The sequence below is a fragment of the Leopardus geoffroyi genome, chromosome A1, assembly GCF_018350155.1.
Source record: "Leopardus geoffroyi isolate Oge1 chromosome A1, O.geoffroyi_Oge1_pat1.0, whole genome shotgun sequence".
Taxonomy (NCBI): Eukaryota; Metazoa; Chordata; class Mammalia; order Carnivora; family Felidae; genus Leopardus; species Leopardus geoffroyi.
The window spans coordinates 19,555,875-19,574,058 of record NC_059326.1 but is presented as its reverse complement, the minus strand read 5'-3'; the positions used below and the strand labels follow the sequence as shown (position 1 = coordinate 19,574,058).

General features: G+C 50.7%; 1 protein-coding gene across 8 annotated transcripts in view; it reads right to left on the bottom strand.

Moving 5' to 3' along the window:
• ATP7B (ATPase copper transporting beta) overlaps positions 1 to 18,184 on the bottom strand; it is a 79,017-nt gene that overhangs the window by 1,495 nt on the left and 59,338 nt on the right. For 5 of the 8 annotated variants that reach the window (XM_045475071.1, XM_045475080.1, XM_045475054.1 and 2 more), the window contains 12 exons: positions 17,575 to 17,702; positions 17,306 to 17,460; positions 16,953 to 17,087; positions 13,616 to 13,810; positions 11,511 to 11,693; positions 10,076 to 10,244; positions 8,270 to 8,413; positions 6,826 to 6,968; positions 4,981 to 5,184; positions 4,763 to 4,880; positions 4,218 to 4,320; positions 1,147 to 3,619 (listed from right to left, as the gene is read on the bottom strand). In XM_045475071.1, the coding sequence (XP_045331027.1) occupies positions 3,346 to 3,619; positions 4,218 to 4,320; positions 4,763 to 4,880; positions 4,981 to 5,184; positions 6,826 to 6,968; positions 8,270 to 8,413; positions 10,076 to 10,244; positions 11,511 to 11,693; positions 13,616 to 13,810; positions 16,953 to 17,087; positions 17,306 to 17,460; positions 17,575 to 17,702 (1,951 nt within the window). In that variant the 3' untranslated portion in view covers positions 1,147 to 3,345. Of the gene's footprint in view, positions 1 to 1,146; positions 3,620 to 4,217; positions 4,321 to 4,762; positions 4,881 to 4,980; positions 5,185 to 6,825; positions 6,969 to 8,269; positions 8,414 to 10,075; positions 10,245 to 11,510; positions 11,694 to 13,615; positions 13,811 to 16,952; positions 17,088 to 17,305; positions 17,461 to 17,574; positions 17,703 to 18,184 lie in introns of those variants that run through there. The other 3 variants (XM_045475062.1, XM_045475058.1, XM_045475068.1) reach the window with 3 other exon arrangements.

Sequence of the window (18,184 nt, the reverse complement as noted above, 5' to 3'; positions counted from 1 at the left end):
GGCTCCAGGCTCTGAGCCATCAGCACAGAGCTTGACACGGGGCTTGAACTCACGAACCGTGAGATCATGACCTGAGCCGAAGTCGGACGCTTAACCGACTGCGCCACCCAGGCGCCCCTAGAAAGATCTATTTTTTAAAGAAATGGAATCCTCTCTTCCCACAAGGAGACATGCATACAACGAAACCCCCACACCTGGGCTTCCAGAAAAACAGTCAAGGGTGCCTGGCTTGAAGTCCTACACGTGCTGGAGAAACTGCAGGGCACCAGGAAGTGCGATACATCTGTGACTGGTTCTTGATGTGGTCATACTGGGCCACAAAGATGACCACCTCAGTGATTCTACGGAGAAGCGTTGGTCTTAGGATATGACAGAGGGGAAAATCTCAAATTGGAAAAAGGATATGTCACCAACATGCCCACAGAATCTACAATGAGAGCAGCATTCTGAAGTGATGCAGTTTGTGTCAGTGACTTCACAAGGTCTATCTCCCTTTTTGGGAAGGTGACCACGCGTCCCAGTTTGCTGGCTAGTGTCACTGCAGGCCGGCTGGCCTGGCCAAGTATTAATAGCGCCTCCTTTCACTCTTAAAAGTGTCCTGGTTTGGATGATAAATTACTCTGTCACCTCGGCCTCAGCTGGAGCTTGCTTGTGGCCCTCTCGCCACCCCAAGATGCCCACAGAGCCTTCCCAGCAGAGCCCCTTGGTCCAGACTCTTCGACTACTCCCCCTCCCCCCTCCCTTAGGGCCAAGGGACCCAAAACACATCCTCCGGATTAAAACACGTGTGTCTGACGCAGCATTTTGTTGACAATTACTCTCGATGAGAGAGGTGCATCTAATGGGGCAGATCGAGGCCCGTATCTGGCCCGGTGGGACAGATACCTGGATGGGGTTGCCCCCCAGGGTTCTCTCCACACACTGCCAAGGCAGGCCCTGTATCCAGGAGAGGGGCCCACATGGTGCCAGGGGTGGCACATCAGAGGGTCTGGCCACCCCCCACGGCCTCCACGGTTTAAAACCCTGCCCTTCTGTGTCCTGATGAGGCAGACCAAAGCCGGCACCTTGCAGAAGTTCTCAGTGAAGACGGAGCCACACTGGCCTCAATTATGCTTCTCACACACGCGGAGCCAGCAAGAGGCAGACTTTCAGATGAATAAAAATAAACTTTATTCTAATACAGCATGGAAAGTTTTTGGAATAGGGACTGCTCTTATCTGACACACACAAAAATCCTTACCCCTTAAACATCTAAAGGTTACATTCTGTGCAATTATATAAATATTTTCATGGCCATATACACATGATGTTTATGGTCCTAAAAGCCTTTGAAAAAAATCAATGCAGTTAGATTCTTTAGACAATGATTAACCTAGTTAAGAAAACAAGAAACACTCCCAAGCACAGCCAGGAATAAAGGAAGGGAAGAACGGGAAGGGGCCTGGAAGGAGAGGAAGACTGAAAATGATAGAGGCAGTACAGAACCCCGCACTTGCATTTTAGAGGGCAAGACCCAACAGGATGGAATCATATGCGAAAATGGAAACAAACCATCCAAGGAGAAGGTGAGGAAGTTGACCCCACGGTCAAATTTCATGCCCAGTTGATAACAATGAGTGTATTGCCTGGCAGCTTTGTTCTTCTAAGAGCCAAGTGCCCTTTTCCTATTTATTCTTACCAAACTGATATTCGGGTGGCAGCGGCAATAAAGAAAAGACTTCAGAGCCAAGAGACATGGATTTGGATCCCCGTTTTGGCAAGTGTGCCGGCTGTGTGATCCTGGACAGGATACGTAGCCTCTCTGGGCCTACTGCCCCGCCTATAAAATGTGGACAATAGTATCTACTTTGCTGGTATGCTGGGAGGATTAGAGGTAACCTATAGAAAGTGCTTATATTGTCCCTGAAAAATAACTGATACTCAATAAATAAAATTTTTCTGTGTATGCGATCAGGGCTCTACCTTAAAATTTATTTCATCCTCCTCGTCTACTCCCATGTAGTTCTGTCAACTACCACCGACTTTAGAGTCTAAAACTGGCCCCATTCCTGCCCCACCACAAAGAGCCACTCAAAGTGTGAAAGACTTTCCCTTGGGGAAGGTGTGGTGACTCCTTTCCTAAGGCACTGACTCAGGGTGCAGAAGTAGGAGCTCATGGAGAATAACTGATTTCCTCTGATTTGGGTATCGTTGTTTGCTTGGAGTTGCACACCACCAGGGGCACGCCTGGCAGGAGTTCTGAATGAATGCCACGAGGTGACGGTCACGCAGCAGACCATGTAATTTGAAGCTCCCGGAGGCCTGCAAGGAGGTTCCTGTGAGCGCACACACCTCCCTGTGGGACACCCATTTCAAGTACCACAGGCCTCCCAGGGTCCCAAGTGCCTGGACCCCACAGGGAGCAGAATTTCTCAGGTCTCAGGCTCTGAGACCCTCCCTCCATTGGGGCAGCGACAATCCACAACAGCAGGCCATTCTGTGGGGGAGACAGCCCAGTGGGTGCCGCCTGTGGTGCACGCTCCCGCCCCACAGGACTCACCACTTAAGCTGCAGCGACGAGAGAACCACAGACACGGAGGAGGCCACCGTGGCCGCTGAGCACGTGGCCAGGACTCTGTGGCCAAGCGGCACACTAGCGAGAAAGAAAACTCTCCTCAACCTGAAGAGAAGCATGGCAGGCTCTCCGGCCAAGCATGTGAGGGAGCAGAGTCTGGCAGAGGTGCCCGGGAGCAGCAGCAGGGATCACTACGGCATCAGCCATGCCCTCAGAGACCGGGCAGGGCTTGGGGGGCGGGGGGGGGGGGCGGCACATCCCCAGTGTGAAGAACAGAAAAGGAAGAGACCGTGCTGGCAGAAGTCAATGGGGTGCATTTGAGGTAAACTGCGGTCTCAGATACTCGATGCATGTGGGTCTTGTCAAAACTCACGGCTTTTCATGAGTTTTAAGGAAAGGCCCAGCCAAGTTTTTGGTCCTTTTACAAGCAATCATCCCAAACACAAAAGCAGAGGCCTGTGCGGAGGGCTGGCTGTCCCCTCCTCTGCGAGAGTCCAGCCACGTTCCCGATAAGCCCGTGCCAACAGCAGGGTCTGGCCAGGATGCCTGGTCCCTGTGCTAGTGGGATCTAGGCAGGGTGGGCCGACCCAGGGGCCACGTCTGGATGCGGCACGTGCTAGGAGAGATGACCAGGAATGTCCAGGGAGCGGAAGTCCCCGAGGCCGGACAGGAGCCTCGTCCGTCTTGCTGCTGGTGCCACACTTGACCGGCCCGAGCCCCGTCTACCAGGAAAGCCGGCCCGACTATTCAGCAAGGAGATCGAGCCCCGGGACCGTCCCCGCCCGGAGCTTTCAGATGCACTGCTCCTCATCTCTGTCATTCAGGAGCAGAGACCATTTGTCCCCATTGTCGTCAGCCCCAGCACTGTGCCGAGACAGCCTGTCCGACTTCAGTGAGGACAGAGACACCTGGCTGATGTAGCTGACCTGGTCCCAGGGCGTGGCCCTCGGTGAGTCCCGTCGCCGGTCATCCATGCCAACGTGCACGCTGACCTGGGACGCAGTCAGGGGCTTCATGCGGCCCTGGGCCTGGGCCTCATACCTCTCCAGGTCGGGCTTCTTATAGCTGCAAGGCAAGGATCCAAGAGCATTTGAGACATTGTGGACAGAGGCTTTTTTTTTTCTTTTTGGAAACTTGGCAAAGACCTCTCATCAAAGTCTTTCAATAACATACAGTATCAAAACCTCATGGATTTTAAAGGGGAGGGTATTGAGCTCCTAGGATTCAGGTAAAGTTCACCTGATTCAGAAACTTGCTATCTAAATGCCTGGCACATAGTAGGCTGCCATTAACTTTTGTTAAGTGAAAGCATGAACAAATATGTTTTTCAAAAAAGATAAAATAATAATGCACGAGGATCCCATGTCTACATGACATTTCCACGTCAACAACTCTTGAGCCGACTAACTATAACAGCCGAGCATGTGATGATGGCTGTGAGGTAGAGAATTACTCACTCATGGTGCTGATGAAGCCATTACACACACACACACACACACACACACATGGCTCCACCGTCCTGTCTTTGCCTCAGGTGCGCTGGGAACCTGCACATGGCACACATCCATCCAGCCCAGGAGGCAGAGGGAAAGGGGTGGCTGGGTGGAGGGAGAAGGCTTGGGGGGTGCCGCCGTGGCACATGCTCCCGCCTCCAGGGACTCACCACTTGAGTTGCAGCGACGAGAGAACCACAGACACGGAGGAGGCCGCCATGGCCGCTGAGCCCATCCACGGCTGTAGCACGATGCCGATGGGCATGAAGACCCCTGGCCAAGGGAAGGACGACACTCACGCCACAGCCCAGAGGCGAGGGGCACCGCTTCGGGCTGCCCACTGTGAAGTTCTCCTCCTTGGGGTGGCTCAGACCATGTGCCGACAGGCAGTCTCGGAGCTGGGTAGGGGTGCCGTCAAAGGGACTGGGCTCACCCACCCACCCTGGCCTTCCCGGGACGGTCCCCAAATGGCATCACGGGTTTCAGGAGGAGCTCCAAGGGAGCAGGGAACCCCAGGGACCCGCTCTGCAGCTTTTGTTTACCTTTAGAGACTTATGAAGCAGAGAACATAATGAAACCAAACTCTTTCTAAAACGCTCTGGCAGCCAGTGAAGCGGGTTACCCACTAGGCTGGCAGGAACCCAGCAGGCAGACAGAAGCCTGCTGTCAAAGAAGCTGGAGTCAAAGGTCAGCAAACAGGTGAGAGCCACCCTACCTGCCGCGATGGGTATCCCGATCAGATTATAAATCAATGCCAGCACCAGATTGAGTCGTACTCTCCAGACGGTCCTCTTGGAGAGGTGAATGCTCGCCACCACGTCGAGCAAGTCGTTCTGTAGGAGGAACACACGGTCAGTCAGGAGCTCTGTCCCACGGCCCTCGCCGCTCCCATGACCTGGACAACAGGGCGGGAGAAGACAGAGCCAAGCTCACTCTGATGAGGACAACGTCAGCAGCCTCAATGGCGACATCTGTGCCTGTCCCGATGGCAATGCCCACGTCGGCCCGGGCCAAGGCCGGCGAGTCGTTGACCCCATCTCCCACCATGGCGACTCTCTTCCCTTCATTCTGGAGCTCCTGGACCTTGGCCACCTTGTGAGAAGGCAGCACCTCTGCAAAGACTTTGTTGATGCCAACCTAAAGGGAAAGGAAAAGAGAAGTCAAGGAACAAATACACGACACCTGCTGTTGGCAAAGGACGGTGAACAGTAGCAGAAATGTGTGAGTCATCTTCCCCCGGTCCAGTCGATGACATCAGTCACCAAACCCTGCAGATCCCAGGGCATGCGTGCCCATCCTGGTGCCCTCCCCCACTTCCATGGAGGCTTAGGCCCCTGCGGGTCTCCCTGCCCACCTCCCAGACTCCCCTCCCCCTATGCCCACCGTGGTCTTCCCGAAGCAGTGGTCAGCCAATCATGCTACTCTCCTGCTTAAAGACTTCCAGTGGCTCCCACTTCCCTTAGGATGACATCCACACTCCTCGGTCTGCCTCCCGAGGCCCCCCCTATAACTGGTTTCTGCGTGTCTCTGGCCTCCTGCCTTGTGGCCCAGCAGGCCCAGCCTGGACTCTGCCCCGTTCAGCTCCTGGCAGCTCTCCAGCCCACTGCTGGGGAGCTCAGGCTGCCTGCTCTGTCCTGGATCTGTCAGCTACCCTTTCTCCATCCCTCCCCCTTTTCTTCATCTGACCACCCCTGCTCAAGCATTTCCTCCCCTGGGAAGGGGTCTCCAGCCCTTGCCAGGGCAGGGGTGGGGGGTGTGATCTGGCACCCCCCACATGTCCTGTGCACTTTTCTGTTGGAGAACTGAGCCCTCAGTTCAACCCTGGCCACTGGTCCACCCTCCCCCCAGGGCAGTGAGCTGCTGGAGGGCAGGTGCCCTCTTCACTCTGCTCTGTAGCCTGTCACATAGGTGGTGCTTAGGAAGTGCTTGCTGAACTGATAAATGATTTTTAACCAGGAAGAGGCATGGGTTCTCAATAAGACCATCGTTAGCAAGGAAGGCCACATATAGAGAGGTACTGGGGCTTCCCTTATAGGAAGCAGTTCATTTTCAAAAACATACACTTTACACCTCTTTGGGGAGGCTGTGTAATTTTTAGGAATTTGCACCGGAGCCATTGGCCTGGGCGGAGCCGGGCGGACAGGAAGCAGTGCCTAGGAGTGAGCGCTGCTGGAGAACTGCCCGCGACCCAGCCGTGTCGGCTGCACACACTTGGGAAGAGCTGCGCTGGGGCACCCAAGTGGCTCGGTCGGTTGAGCGTCCGACTTCGGCTCAGGTTGTGATCTCACGGTCCTTGGGTTCAAGCCCCACGTCAGGCTCTGTGCTGACAGCTTGGAGCCTGGAGTCTGCTTCAGATTCCGTGTCTCCCTCTCTTTCTGCCCTTCCCCACTCATGCGTGCACTCTCTCTCTCTCTCGCTCAAAAATAAACGTTAAAAAAAAAAAGAGCTCAGCTGACAAAACATTCCCTTAAACCCCAAATCTAGAAAGTTGTATATTTCAACTCTCAAGCCATGATTTTTTTTCCCCCATTGGAAATACAGACGCAGAGGACGTTGGAATTGCCTTCTGCAACGGCAGCACAGTGGTCTCCCGTGGGATGCTGCACAGCTCGGGCCAGAACAGAGCATGAGGAGAGAAACGCACCCAGCACAGGGAAAGACCAGATGCAAGGTGGGGCACTGGATGCGCTGGCTGTCGCTGACGTTTCCCCCTCAAACTGCTCCAGTGGGCTTAAGATCAATTTGAAAGGGGGAAGATCCCCGGCCCCCAGCCCCCACCTGGGTGGCAATGGCTCTGGCCGTCTTCCGGTTGTCCCCAGTGATCAGAACCACGTCCACACCCATGCTCTTCAGCGTGTGCACGGCCAGGGCTGCCTCCTGCTTGACAGCATCCGCGATGGCAATCATCCCGCAGAGCACGCCTGCAGGGGACACCCTCAGGTGAGTCCTCAATGGCGGGCGCTGGGTGGCCCGAGGGGCAAAGGAGGAAAGAAAAGAGGCTCCACTACCGGTGATTGTTTCTATAATGCAACATCACATGCGAAAGCAAAGCACCGAAGTACAAAACATAATGTGGCTTTGATTCTGCATTCTTAAAAGTTACCTACATTTGTAGATGCATACAAAAGTCTGGAAGGAACATGAAATGCTAACAGTGGCTCTCCGAAGGCTAGGATAAGGAGTAATTTCATTTTCTTCTTTATAGTTCTCAGAATCTTCCAAATATTCTGCAAGGAACATCTATCACTTTGCAGAGTGTCTGGGTCATAATAACGCAATGCATGTTAGCTATTGTTTTTGGAACACGAGAATCGGAATGAGTACAACAAATGCTACTTAAAAGTGATGAATGTCCAAACAGAAAATCAGTCCTTCCTTTTTCTCTTCCTTCCTATAGAACGCATCTCTGTATAACTTTTTTGTTTGTTTTGTTTTGTTTTGCGTGAATCTTCGGATCCTGAGGCAGGAAGGCTTTCGAGGACTGGGGTGCGGGGGGACAGATGCGGACGAGTGGTGTGACCGAGGGCACGGCCCCTTCAGCTGAGCAGATTCCGATCTGAGGAGCTGAGGGGACTGCGGGCTTATAAGGACTTTGGAAAGGGCATGGTGGTGTGAGCAGGAGAAAAGAGTGACAGAGGACATATCTGGTTGAAGCAGTAAAAATGAGAATAATTTATGTTGCTCATCTGCATACAGTTTCACTTCTATAAGAGAGAACACCAGCAAAGGAAGATTCCAATCCACTGAGGCGTGAAGCCGCGGACATAACCTGAGGACTGAGACACATGCAATCCTGGAGAGCTCTGTGGAGCGGGGCAGTGGGTCTCGCTACTGGAGGGCACCCCGCGGCTAACCTTCCTGGACAGCAAACCGCGGCTGTGTCTGCAGTGATGCGGGAGGCGGGTGACCGAACGTCGGGCTTGGACAGACGCAGACAATGATAGCGAGGGCAGCGTAGAACGTAAGACCAAGGAGGCCGACACCGCCTCGCTCTGGGTGTCGGGGAAGGATGGACACAACGAGAGAGACACCTCCAGACCGAGAACGAAGTGAAAAACTGGCAAGGCAGCCTTTTGGGCTATAGAATTTAAATTAACAGACAGGAAAATATATTTAAAAAATATATTTAAAAAAAAAAACCCGAGAAAGTCTATTTTTGCCAGATAGCCCTAAGAAACTTCGTTTCTGAGAGCAGAAGGCAGGGGTGGGTGGGGCGTTTTACCATCAATGGCCACGAGGATGGCTGTCTGGCCTTTCATCTCATGATCTGTCATAGTGTCACTGATGTCGCTGGAAATGGTTAAGCCGTTGCGCCTCATCCATTCGCGGTTCCCAATCAGCACAGAGAAGGTCTGGGGGGTTGCATCTGTTCAAAAGAGTTTGTGGTTATTCCCAAAGAGTCCAATTTTACTGGGAGAAAGGACTAAAAACCGTGGGATCCTTTGAACAGCAGAATGTCCTTTCAACCGTTCTGAAAAACTGTACCTAGTAAGCCCCTCTCGTAGCACCATCCTTGAAGGACCAGGGAAAAAAGAGTAATTAATGTGTGGAATGTGAGCGTGTGGATTAAAACGGGGTGGATTAAAAGGTACATGCAGTATGTGTGAAAATGTTATGAGCCCATTAACCATTAGGCAGTGTTCTTATTTGCCTTTAAGAGGTATCTGCTGGTTCTTCTTCTGCAGAGATTTGAAGCAGCAATTGTAGCTTGGTACAGATGCCTGACCCAAGGGGCATCAGCAAATAACTAGTCTCTATCTAGGAAATGTCTTAAAGCTGTTGCTCCTAAAAGTCTAGGCGAGTCTTCCCCTGTCACCTTTTTTTTTTTTTAAAGATTTACTAAAAAAAAATTTCTTTAATGTTTATTTATTTTGAGAGAGAGAGATAGAGAGAGAGAGAGAGAAAGAGAGAGGGAGGGAGGGGCAGAGAGAGAGGGAGACACAGAATCCGAAGCAGGCTCCGGGCTCCGAGCTGTCAGCACAGAGCCCGATGCAGGGCTCGAACTCACGAACTGCAAGATCATGACCTGAGCTGAAGTCGGACACTCAACCAACTGAGCCACCCAGGCGCCCCTCACTCTTTTTCTTTTTAAATGTTTATTTATTTTTGAGAGAGAGCGCACACACACACACATACACACACACATACACATGCTGGGGAGGAGGAGACGGGGACAGAGGATCTGAAGCGGGTGTGCTGACAGCAGTGAGCCTGATGCGGGGCTTGAACTAACTACAAGATCATGACTTGAGTTGAAGTCGGACACTTAACCTACTGAGCTACCCAGGCACCCCATCTCCTGTCACCTTTTAACTCTGTGTGCCACTAACTTAGGTGTCACCACACAGACCAGTTGCCGGAAGCTAAATGGAAGGGTCACCCTAGGGTTCTAAACTGCTAGAAGGTGGCAGGTGGCTTCTAACAATATGCATTCCCAAGCAAGACTGAACTACCAATGCACTTAAGAGAGAATACTTGACACGGGGTTTTGGGGTTGGGAGGGTTTCTACACTCTTACGGCGGTGGCTAGCAAGCTATGCTTAGAGTCAGAAAAGCCGCTATTTGAATACAGCTGTCGCTCCACGCAGTACCCCTTCTTGGCTTGGGCAGACCATTCCCCTCTGCATTCTCTGCCGTCAGCTCTGTAAACACGACACATCCCATCAGAGCTCCACCGCACAGGAGGGAGACGGGAAGTGCAAAAGCAGAATTCCCATCTGTCTGCTTTGTAGCTTAGGAGAAGACCCACTTGGGATGAAAAAGAGGAGACTCAAGATTACGGGTCGCAGAAACAACCCTCTATGAATTTCAGTAGCATCAAGACTCAGATGCATCAGAGAACACAACAGAGAAGCCACAGGTCTTCCTGGGGGAGGCGGGCATGCAGCACCCCAGCCATGAGCCACCCCCATCCATAGCAGGGGACCCAGCAGTGCTGGCCCGGGCTCCCTGGTTTGGCACGCCGCCACCTGAGCCGGCCGGACCCCACCCCTAGCAGGCCGGAAAGAGAGATGAGGGCCAGGGGTACCTGTCTCCTCAGGGACACCGCCAACGCCGTTCGAGACCCCAGCCTGTGTGCTCCACTGGCGCTTGCCGTGGGCCAGGATACCCTCCACGTTGCTGACTTTACAGCCAATTCCACAGCCTGGCACCGCCTGGAAGTCTGTGCAGTACCCCAAGGTCTCTGTTCCCAGCTCCTGTGGAGGCAGGGAGGGAGGGGAGGTGAGTAGGAGGGAGGACAGACCCGGGAGCGGGGCAGGAAGGCACAGCACCAGCCAGAACTGAGGGGTAAGCAGGACCGGGAAGGGGAGGAGACGGACTAGCAACTCTGCAATCCCTTCTCTTATCCGACACCGACACTATGATTATTAAACTGATGCCTCATGATACTGGACAAAGGGCAGACTGAAAGGAGAAGAGCAGTTCACAGCAAATGCCTCAAATTAAAGGAGGTGGGAGAGCAAAAAGAGGAAAGATTATTTTTATGTTGCAAATCATTTCATGAAAACGATGGAATGGGGAAATGGTAACAGAGCCGCTCTGAGCCCAGCAAGAGGGTAACCACCCCTTTACAGACCCTGGGGGACGAGGACAGTGGCAGGAGAAAGGACTGAGGAGCTGTTTCATCTGGGTTAACTACACAGCAGAGGAGGGCTGAGAGAGCACAGCTCATCCTGAAACATCAGGAGAGAGGGGACATGGTGGTCCGAAGGACCCTACACAAAATGCCGAAGGAGATTTCTGGAAGAGTCCTGTCCGGGTGGAGCTGTCCACTTTTCACCCAGGCATCCACACCACCTTTCTACATTCACATAATCCTATTTGCCCAGACCGTTTAAAATTTTTCAGGGCAATATTCCGGCACATCCCGCTGCCTCTATGTTTAGACTGAAAACGGAAAACTACACAGGCCTTTCCTCTGGAGAGGTCGAAGGATGACCGCTCCCCCATTAAACTGCCAAGAACCCACGGGGCGTTTCGCTCACTGCTGCTGGTTCCTCTCCATTTCCCCGTCCCCAGTTGAGGGCTCCCTCCTTGCCTCACCCCGACCCCTCATTTGGTTTCGTATCCCTCTTGCACTAAGTGCTCGTAAGGGACCGAACTGTTCCACCATCTGTCCTTCCCACCCGACCACCAGCTCCCGGAGCACAGAAGCTCGGTACGATCTCAGTAAATGAGCGTTAACGCTGAATTGCTTCTGTGATAATCTGGCAACGGGATGAGGGACCCAGCGCTGTGAGCCGTATCTCCAACCTGTTGCTCCGCAGGGGCTGCTGAGGGGTTTCCGGACCCCACAAGCCAAGGCCTCCCAGAAGGCAGCTGACTCCGGTTACAGAGGCCAAGGAGAAAAGGCCTGTGAGGAGGAAGGCGCTTGGAGGCTTCCAGCCCAGCCGGTGACAGCAGGGGAGGTGGAGGCGGGGGGAGGGCGCGGGGCGGGGGGAGCAATGCCCAGGTCGACATACCTCTTTACAGTACTTGGTGACTGCCACACCCAGGGGGTGCTCGCTGCTGGCCTCCGCAGTCCCCACCACAGCAAGAACCTTCCTGAGGGGCAGCGTGGCCACATCCACGAGCAGGAGGACCCTCATGACCTTGGGGACCCCATGGGTAATGGTGCCAGTTTTGTCAAACATCACAGTCTTTATCTGCCAAAACAACCACACCTTGGTGATCACGTATACAGATGGAAGGGACCTGAAGAGTCCACACAACCTTGAGGCAGAACTCCACTCAACTAAGCTCGAGTGAGTAACATCCCTTCATGACTCCATTAACTCAATCCTCCACGATCAATCCCGGGTTCACGCACTCCCGCGACAAAGACACTGCCTCTCAGTCCAGCTGGAACAATCTGCGCTGTGACTTAACCCTTGCCAGGTCGAGCCAGAAACTGTCACTCCAGTGTGACAGGAGATGGCATGGCACCATCTTCTGGGCAATGCCACCACGCACATCTGTCCGTGTCAGCGCCCTGCAGTGTCTCTGCGGTCGCCTGAGAATAAGGCGCTCACACTGCAGCTGGAGGGAGGGGAAGGCGGTGCCTCTGGCCATGTAACCAACCACCGGAGCCACTTTCTCCACCCGTCCCACTGGGTCCGTGGTCCCCACGGGTCTGGGCTCTGCTGGTTGGTCCCTGTGTCCGCAGCCACAGCCCAGCGACCCCTGACCTCCACACTCCCCCAGGCCCCAGGCCCCGTCTAAGGCCAGCTGCTGCTCGCTGTGCCCAGAATGCCCCACAGGCCCGGCTCTCCCTCACTTAGCAAACAACACTCAGCTCTTTGTTTCTGATGCCGAGCGCCAGCCTCAGCAACGCACGTAACTGCTCTGCCTCCAACAATTCTTGCCGCCTTTCGTCCCTCCCTCCACTCTGCAGGCACAGCGGTCTTCCCAACAAGTAACCCAGTTCCATCCTGCGGGGCTTCAGACCCCTCCACGGCCCCTTGTTGTTCTTGGGGTTAAGTCCCGGATCCAATCTGGAGTTGACAGAAACTCCCAGGCCCTGCCTTCCCTGCCTTGCTCCCTCAGCAGCTTCTTCTCCTGTCAGTCTCTCTCTCTCTCATTTCCTTCTGGTTCCTCATTACTTATTCAGCAAGTAACCGCTGAGCGCTTCCGATGTGCCGGACCCTGGGCAAGATGCTGGGGACACAACGGTGAGAAAAGAGTTCCCAGTCCCTGATCTTATGGAGCCTATGATAGGACAGTACAGCCTCCCCAGGCTGTTCCACTGCCAGAACATCCTTCCCAACCTCCGCTGTCTGGCTCACTCTGGCTCTACTGGTTGGTCCCAGGTGGACCCCCTGTACTTCCTTTCCTGCCTCTGCACCCACTCACCCCCAGGCCGACACACACAAGTGCAGGTTAGGTCCCTGCTAAACCACCCTGCCAGCCTCACACGCCCTCACGGATTTGTGGTCTGCATACTCCACACCTGCCTCTCCCACTAACGTGTGAGCTCCCTCACAGCAGAGGCCCATGGCCATTGCCAGGGCCTAGGACAGGACCCACACACACAAAGTAAATGCTCAACAAACGTAAATAAACGGAGGGACGGACGGTTAGGGATGGGCATGTTGGGCTGAAGAAAGATTCTTCATAAACACGGTTGCTGACTATTCTACTCCCGGGAGTGAGGATCCCTCTGCTAATCACATGTTTGTGCTCCAGTACTGTCTGAGCCCGGCTCCCCGGGTGTGAGTCCCAGCTCTGCCAAAGCTGTAGGCCTTTGGGCAAATTGCCTCACCTCCTCCCGCTGTAGCTTCCTCATCTGCAAAACGGGAATAATAAGCACCTACCTCAAAGAGTTGTTAATGAGACGAAATCAATTTGTATTTAATCTTACAACTCTTAGCTGTTGTTGCTATCATTCCCAGTCAGTCTTGGCTTTCTGTTTTATTTAATTAACAGAGTGCCCTCGAGCCTCTTCCAGGTTGTCCTCTTAATACAGAATTTAAACAGATACCATTTTCACGAGGACTAAGTTTCAAAAAAAAAAAAAAAATCACACAGCAACACCTACAAAGTCATTCCAGCCAAGACCCCAAAGGACAGGCAGGAGAGCAAGGCCAACCTTGTGGGCCATTTCCAGAGGCTTGCCTCCCTTGATGAGGATGCCATTCTGGGCGGCCACCCCGGTGCCCACCATGACCGCCGTGGGTGTGGCCAAGCCCAGCGAGCAGGGGCAGGCAATGCAGAGCACCGTGATGGATGTCTGGAACGCAAACCGGATGATCACCTCTGTCTGGGAGATGTGCTTGTTGGGGGTCTGAAAAGAGGAAACAGATACAGGCAGGCTGAGGGTTAAATGAGGGATCCCACAGACTCCTAATCACATGAGAACATTTCAAGGCAGGCAGTGGGACCTGAGTCTGTGTGACGAGTGGGGGTTTGGGAAACATGGTGCGTTCCACTCTGCCTCAGTGTTGTGTTATCACATGGTTCATTCACTGTTCCCCAGCCCAGTTTTCCAACCTGATCCCACAGGCTTTCCTCTGAGAGAGGCATGATGAGAGGTATATGAAACTCTGCTGGAGGAAGGAGCGTGGACTCTAGAATCGGACTAGGTATATCCATTTCCTGGCCCTGACACTAATTTGACTAATCTGGGTCTCAGCTCCCTCACATACAAAACAGAGGCAATAATACCAATAATGCCCAGCTGGTTGTTATAAGGGTTAAATGAGATAATATATATATGTGTGTGTGTGTGTGTGTGTGTGTGTGTATAAATACATATAAACATATAAATGTGCATTGTACAATATCTAGAAGAAAGGCACCTAAAAATTGTAACTATTACACTTTCCATATTACATAGTAACAATATTACATGTTATTTTTATCATTCTTATGAAAACCTTAAAAAATCATAGATCTCTAAGGAATCTACCCTAAGATGATAATCATACAAGTGGCTAAAGATACAAAGATACTTATCACCGTGTTTTTTATAATGGCAAAAAACTAGAGACAACCCATAGGGAATGAATTAAATTGTGGGTATGAAAAAAATAATTGTGGGTATGATGTACATAATGGAATATTATGCAATTGTTGAAATCATGATGTGTATCTATCCTTGCTGACATGGAAAGACATCAGTAACACTGCTGGATAAAAAAAGCAAGCACAAAATGGCATGTGTTGTGACTGAATTAGTGTGAAATTATCTGCCCATATCTCTACATAGTCCTTCAACAATACTGGAAGGATGTTCACCAAAGTGCAAAAAACTGTTACTCCTAGGGACGGGATTTGGAGCCACCTTTATTTTCTTCTATTTTTTTCACTACTGTTTTCTTTGTAATCTCCAAACAAACAAAATATGGGTCTCTTTTCCAGTTACCTAGCGACCCACAAGGTTGTTACTCTTTGCATTCTGACATCGTGATTTATCTTGGTTTATTTTTCAAAATGGCGGCTGTCTCTGAGGTACAATCAGGAGACATTATATTCACTTTAATTATAGTATGTTTTCTAAATCAAGGATACAGAGCACAATCTCTTTAGCCTTCATCTATACTTTATTCCTTGATTTTGAAAGGCAGAATCCTAAAATAAGGTGCATTATTAAAGGGTCATTTCACTTTGATTAGAAACAGTTGCATTTAGATAGAAGGACGCAGTATTTAAGACATAATTGTGGTTTTTAGAGATAAAGATGATATGATTAAAAAAAAACACAGTAATTCTCGTTAAAATAACACTGGACACTCCGACGGGACTGGGTGGACTTCTAGAAGGTGACATGAACGTCTCCCTACAAGTGACATCACACAGCAGGGTGACAGTATCTTAAAGGAACATGCAGTACCTCATGCGCCAGCATCCTCCCTGATATTGCAGATAAAAACAAAAGAAGCCAACGTAAGATGGAAAGGCAGAGACCAGCAGAAAGTCACATATTCCAACTTGTTTGGGAATCACTTTTCCCACAGCCACGTGCCAAGGAGCTGCTCTCCCGCAAAAGTGGACATTTGGGGGCAGTCACGTGCCATAATCGCCCCAGGCAAATTCTAGGAATACAGTTCCAGGTTACTCTTAAAAGCACTGAGGTCTCCTTAAGATGTCAGGAAGAGTTTAACATGGACATTTTTCATTTTAAGATAGGAAACTGGAGACAGAAAGTGACATCTTAGTATATGACATGCACCCTGAGAATGTAAGATGTGCTTTTAATTATGGGTATTTTTTTTTTTTAAGAAAAAAATGCTCTGGTCCATGTTTCTTTATGGCCCTAAGGTAAAATACGCATTAGACTTGGCTGAATATAAAACACTGTTCCACTCACTGGGCAGTTATCAAATACTACACCATGTGGGCCATTCACTGTTGATGTACATCAAGGTTTCTGTCTCAGCACTACTGACATTTGGGGTCACATAATTCTTTGTTGTGGGGGGCTGTGCTCTGTGTGGTAGGCCATCTGGCAGCATCCCTGGTCTCTACCCACTAGATGTCAGTAGTATTCCCTCCCCAGTCAGGACAACCAAAAACGTCTCCAGACATTGCCAGATGTCTCTGGGGGCAACAAAATTACTCCCAACTGAGAATCACCACAGTTCCTATTTCTCAGGCAGAAAAGCTTTTTTTTGTATTTTACATCCTTTTTGGAAGTTTGATAAAACTGTAGTTCCTAAGATCATATTCTTTAATCACTTTTTAACTCAAGAAAGTATATTCCATGGTCTCATGTTATGTTTAATAACTATTTAATTATTAAGAAGCTTTAGCGTTGCTTGGGAAGCTGCAAGGTTGAGGATGATATTGATGGACATAGACAGCAAAAAACATTTTTCTTAACATCCGTTAAGTAATATTATCATGCCGTCAAAATTGTGAAGTGACCTATGATATGTGCCTTATAACCCCAGAAATGGCCAAGATCACATAATGTAAATGTTTTAAGCATTACAACCGAGAGCCAACTGGTATCTGTATAATCATCTAACTAAAGAGCCAAGAGGATCTTTAAAAAAACCTGCAGGAGGGGCGCCTGGGTGGCGCAGTCGGTTAGGCGTCCAACTTCAGCCAGGTCACGATCTTGCGGTCCGTGGGTTCGTGCCCCGCATCAGGCTCTGGGCTGATGGCTCAGAGCCTGGAGCCTGTTTCCGATTCTGTATCTCCCTCTCTCTCTGCCCCTCCCCCATTCATGCTCTGGCTCTCTCTGTCCCAAAAATGAATAAACGTTGAAAAAAAAAACAAACAAACAAACAAAAAAACCTGCAGGAACAGAGTGACTCATCATCCTATCCTGGCTAAGACTTTGCTGCCTTAAGTAAGCAAAACAAGCAAATAAATGTAATGGGTAACTAAAGCCCGATGAATCTAAGACATGAGAGAATAGGATTAATGGCAAGAGGTTATTTAAAACACAGCAACCATACTGCCCAAAGCATTCAACTTACAGGAAAGTATTTCTGAACAACACCAAAATCGATAAAACCGATTATAATCCATACCACCAACGTCAACGTTGAAATGATGATGATAAATGGGACAAAATATCCACTAAACCGGTCAGCCAGTTGCTGAATGGGTGCCTATGAAAACAAAACACCAAGACCAGGGGAAATTACAATCCACAAAGAAATAAAACACCACAAGCATGAGCAAGAACTGGGGTTCCGAGCCCCCTCGTTAACTACACTTACTAACCATTCTCTACTCCGCAAAATCTGCCTGATTTTACGAAGCTCTTGGAGTCATTCCTAAAATGAGGAAGCTGAAGTTGTATTATTTTGTTAAATTTCTTCATTACCTTTGACATCTGAGCCTCTTCTACTAATTTCACAATCTGAGCCAAAGTGGTGTCATTGCCCACATGGGTGGCGTTAATGAGCACAGAGCCATGTGCATTTATAGACCCAGCAATCACTGTGCTTCCGGGTTTCTTAGTGACAGGCATGGCTTCTCCTAGAGGGGAAGAAAAGAGACCAACCCTCATGCATTCAGCCCCACTCAGCACTCATGTGACCTGGCAGGTGCTGTGATACCCACCCAAAGGGAACATGAAACAAGCCACCTAACCTGTGATGAGGGACTCGTCAGCCATGGTACTGCCTTCCAGGACTTTCCCATCCACCGGGAACTTTCCGCCGGGGACGACCTTGATGACGTCGCCCCGCTGCACCAGCTCCATGGGTACTTGCTCCTCTCTGAAACAAATGCCACTCAAGTTACGCACACAGCAATTAGCTGGAGCTCATCCCTGCTGGTCTGCCACCCGGGTCGGGTTCTAGACAACGTGTTGGACTGGTTACACTCTTGGCTTTTACACTGAGTGGCAGTATTCATTTTATCTGTTCATTTACAGATTGAGTCAATATTTAGTGCACAGCTAAGTGACAGGTGCTGTACTAGACACTGGAAATACAGCTGTGAACAGGACAGCAAAGTCCCTACCCTCATGAAGACCAATTCTGTGGAAAAAACAGATAATGAACAGGACAGTCCGAGGTATTAAGTGTTATGATGCAAATAATGTGACTCAAGGGCTTTCTTTTGTTTTTTGGTGGGGGGGGGGGTTCACTTGGAAGACATGCTGTGACCTGGAAGACAAGAAGGGCCAACATACAGGGGAAAGAAAGTTCAAGGGGAAAAACTCTGCTAATGCGAAGGCCCTAAGGCAGGAAGGAAG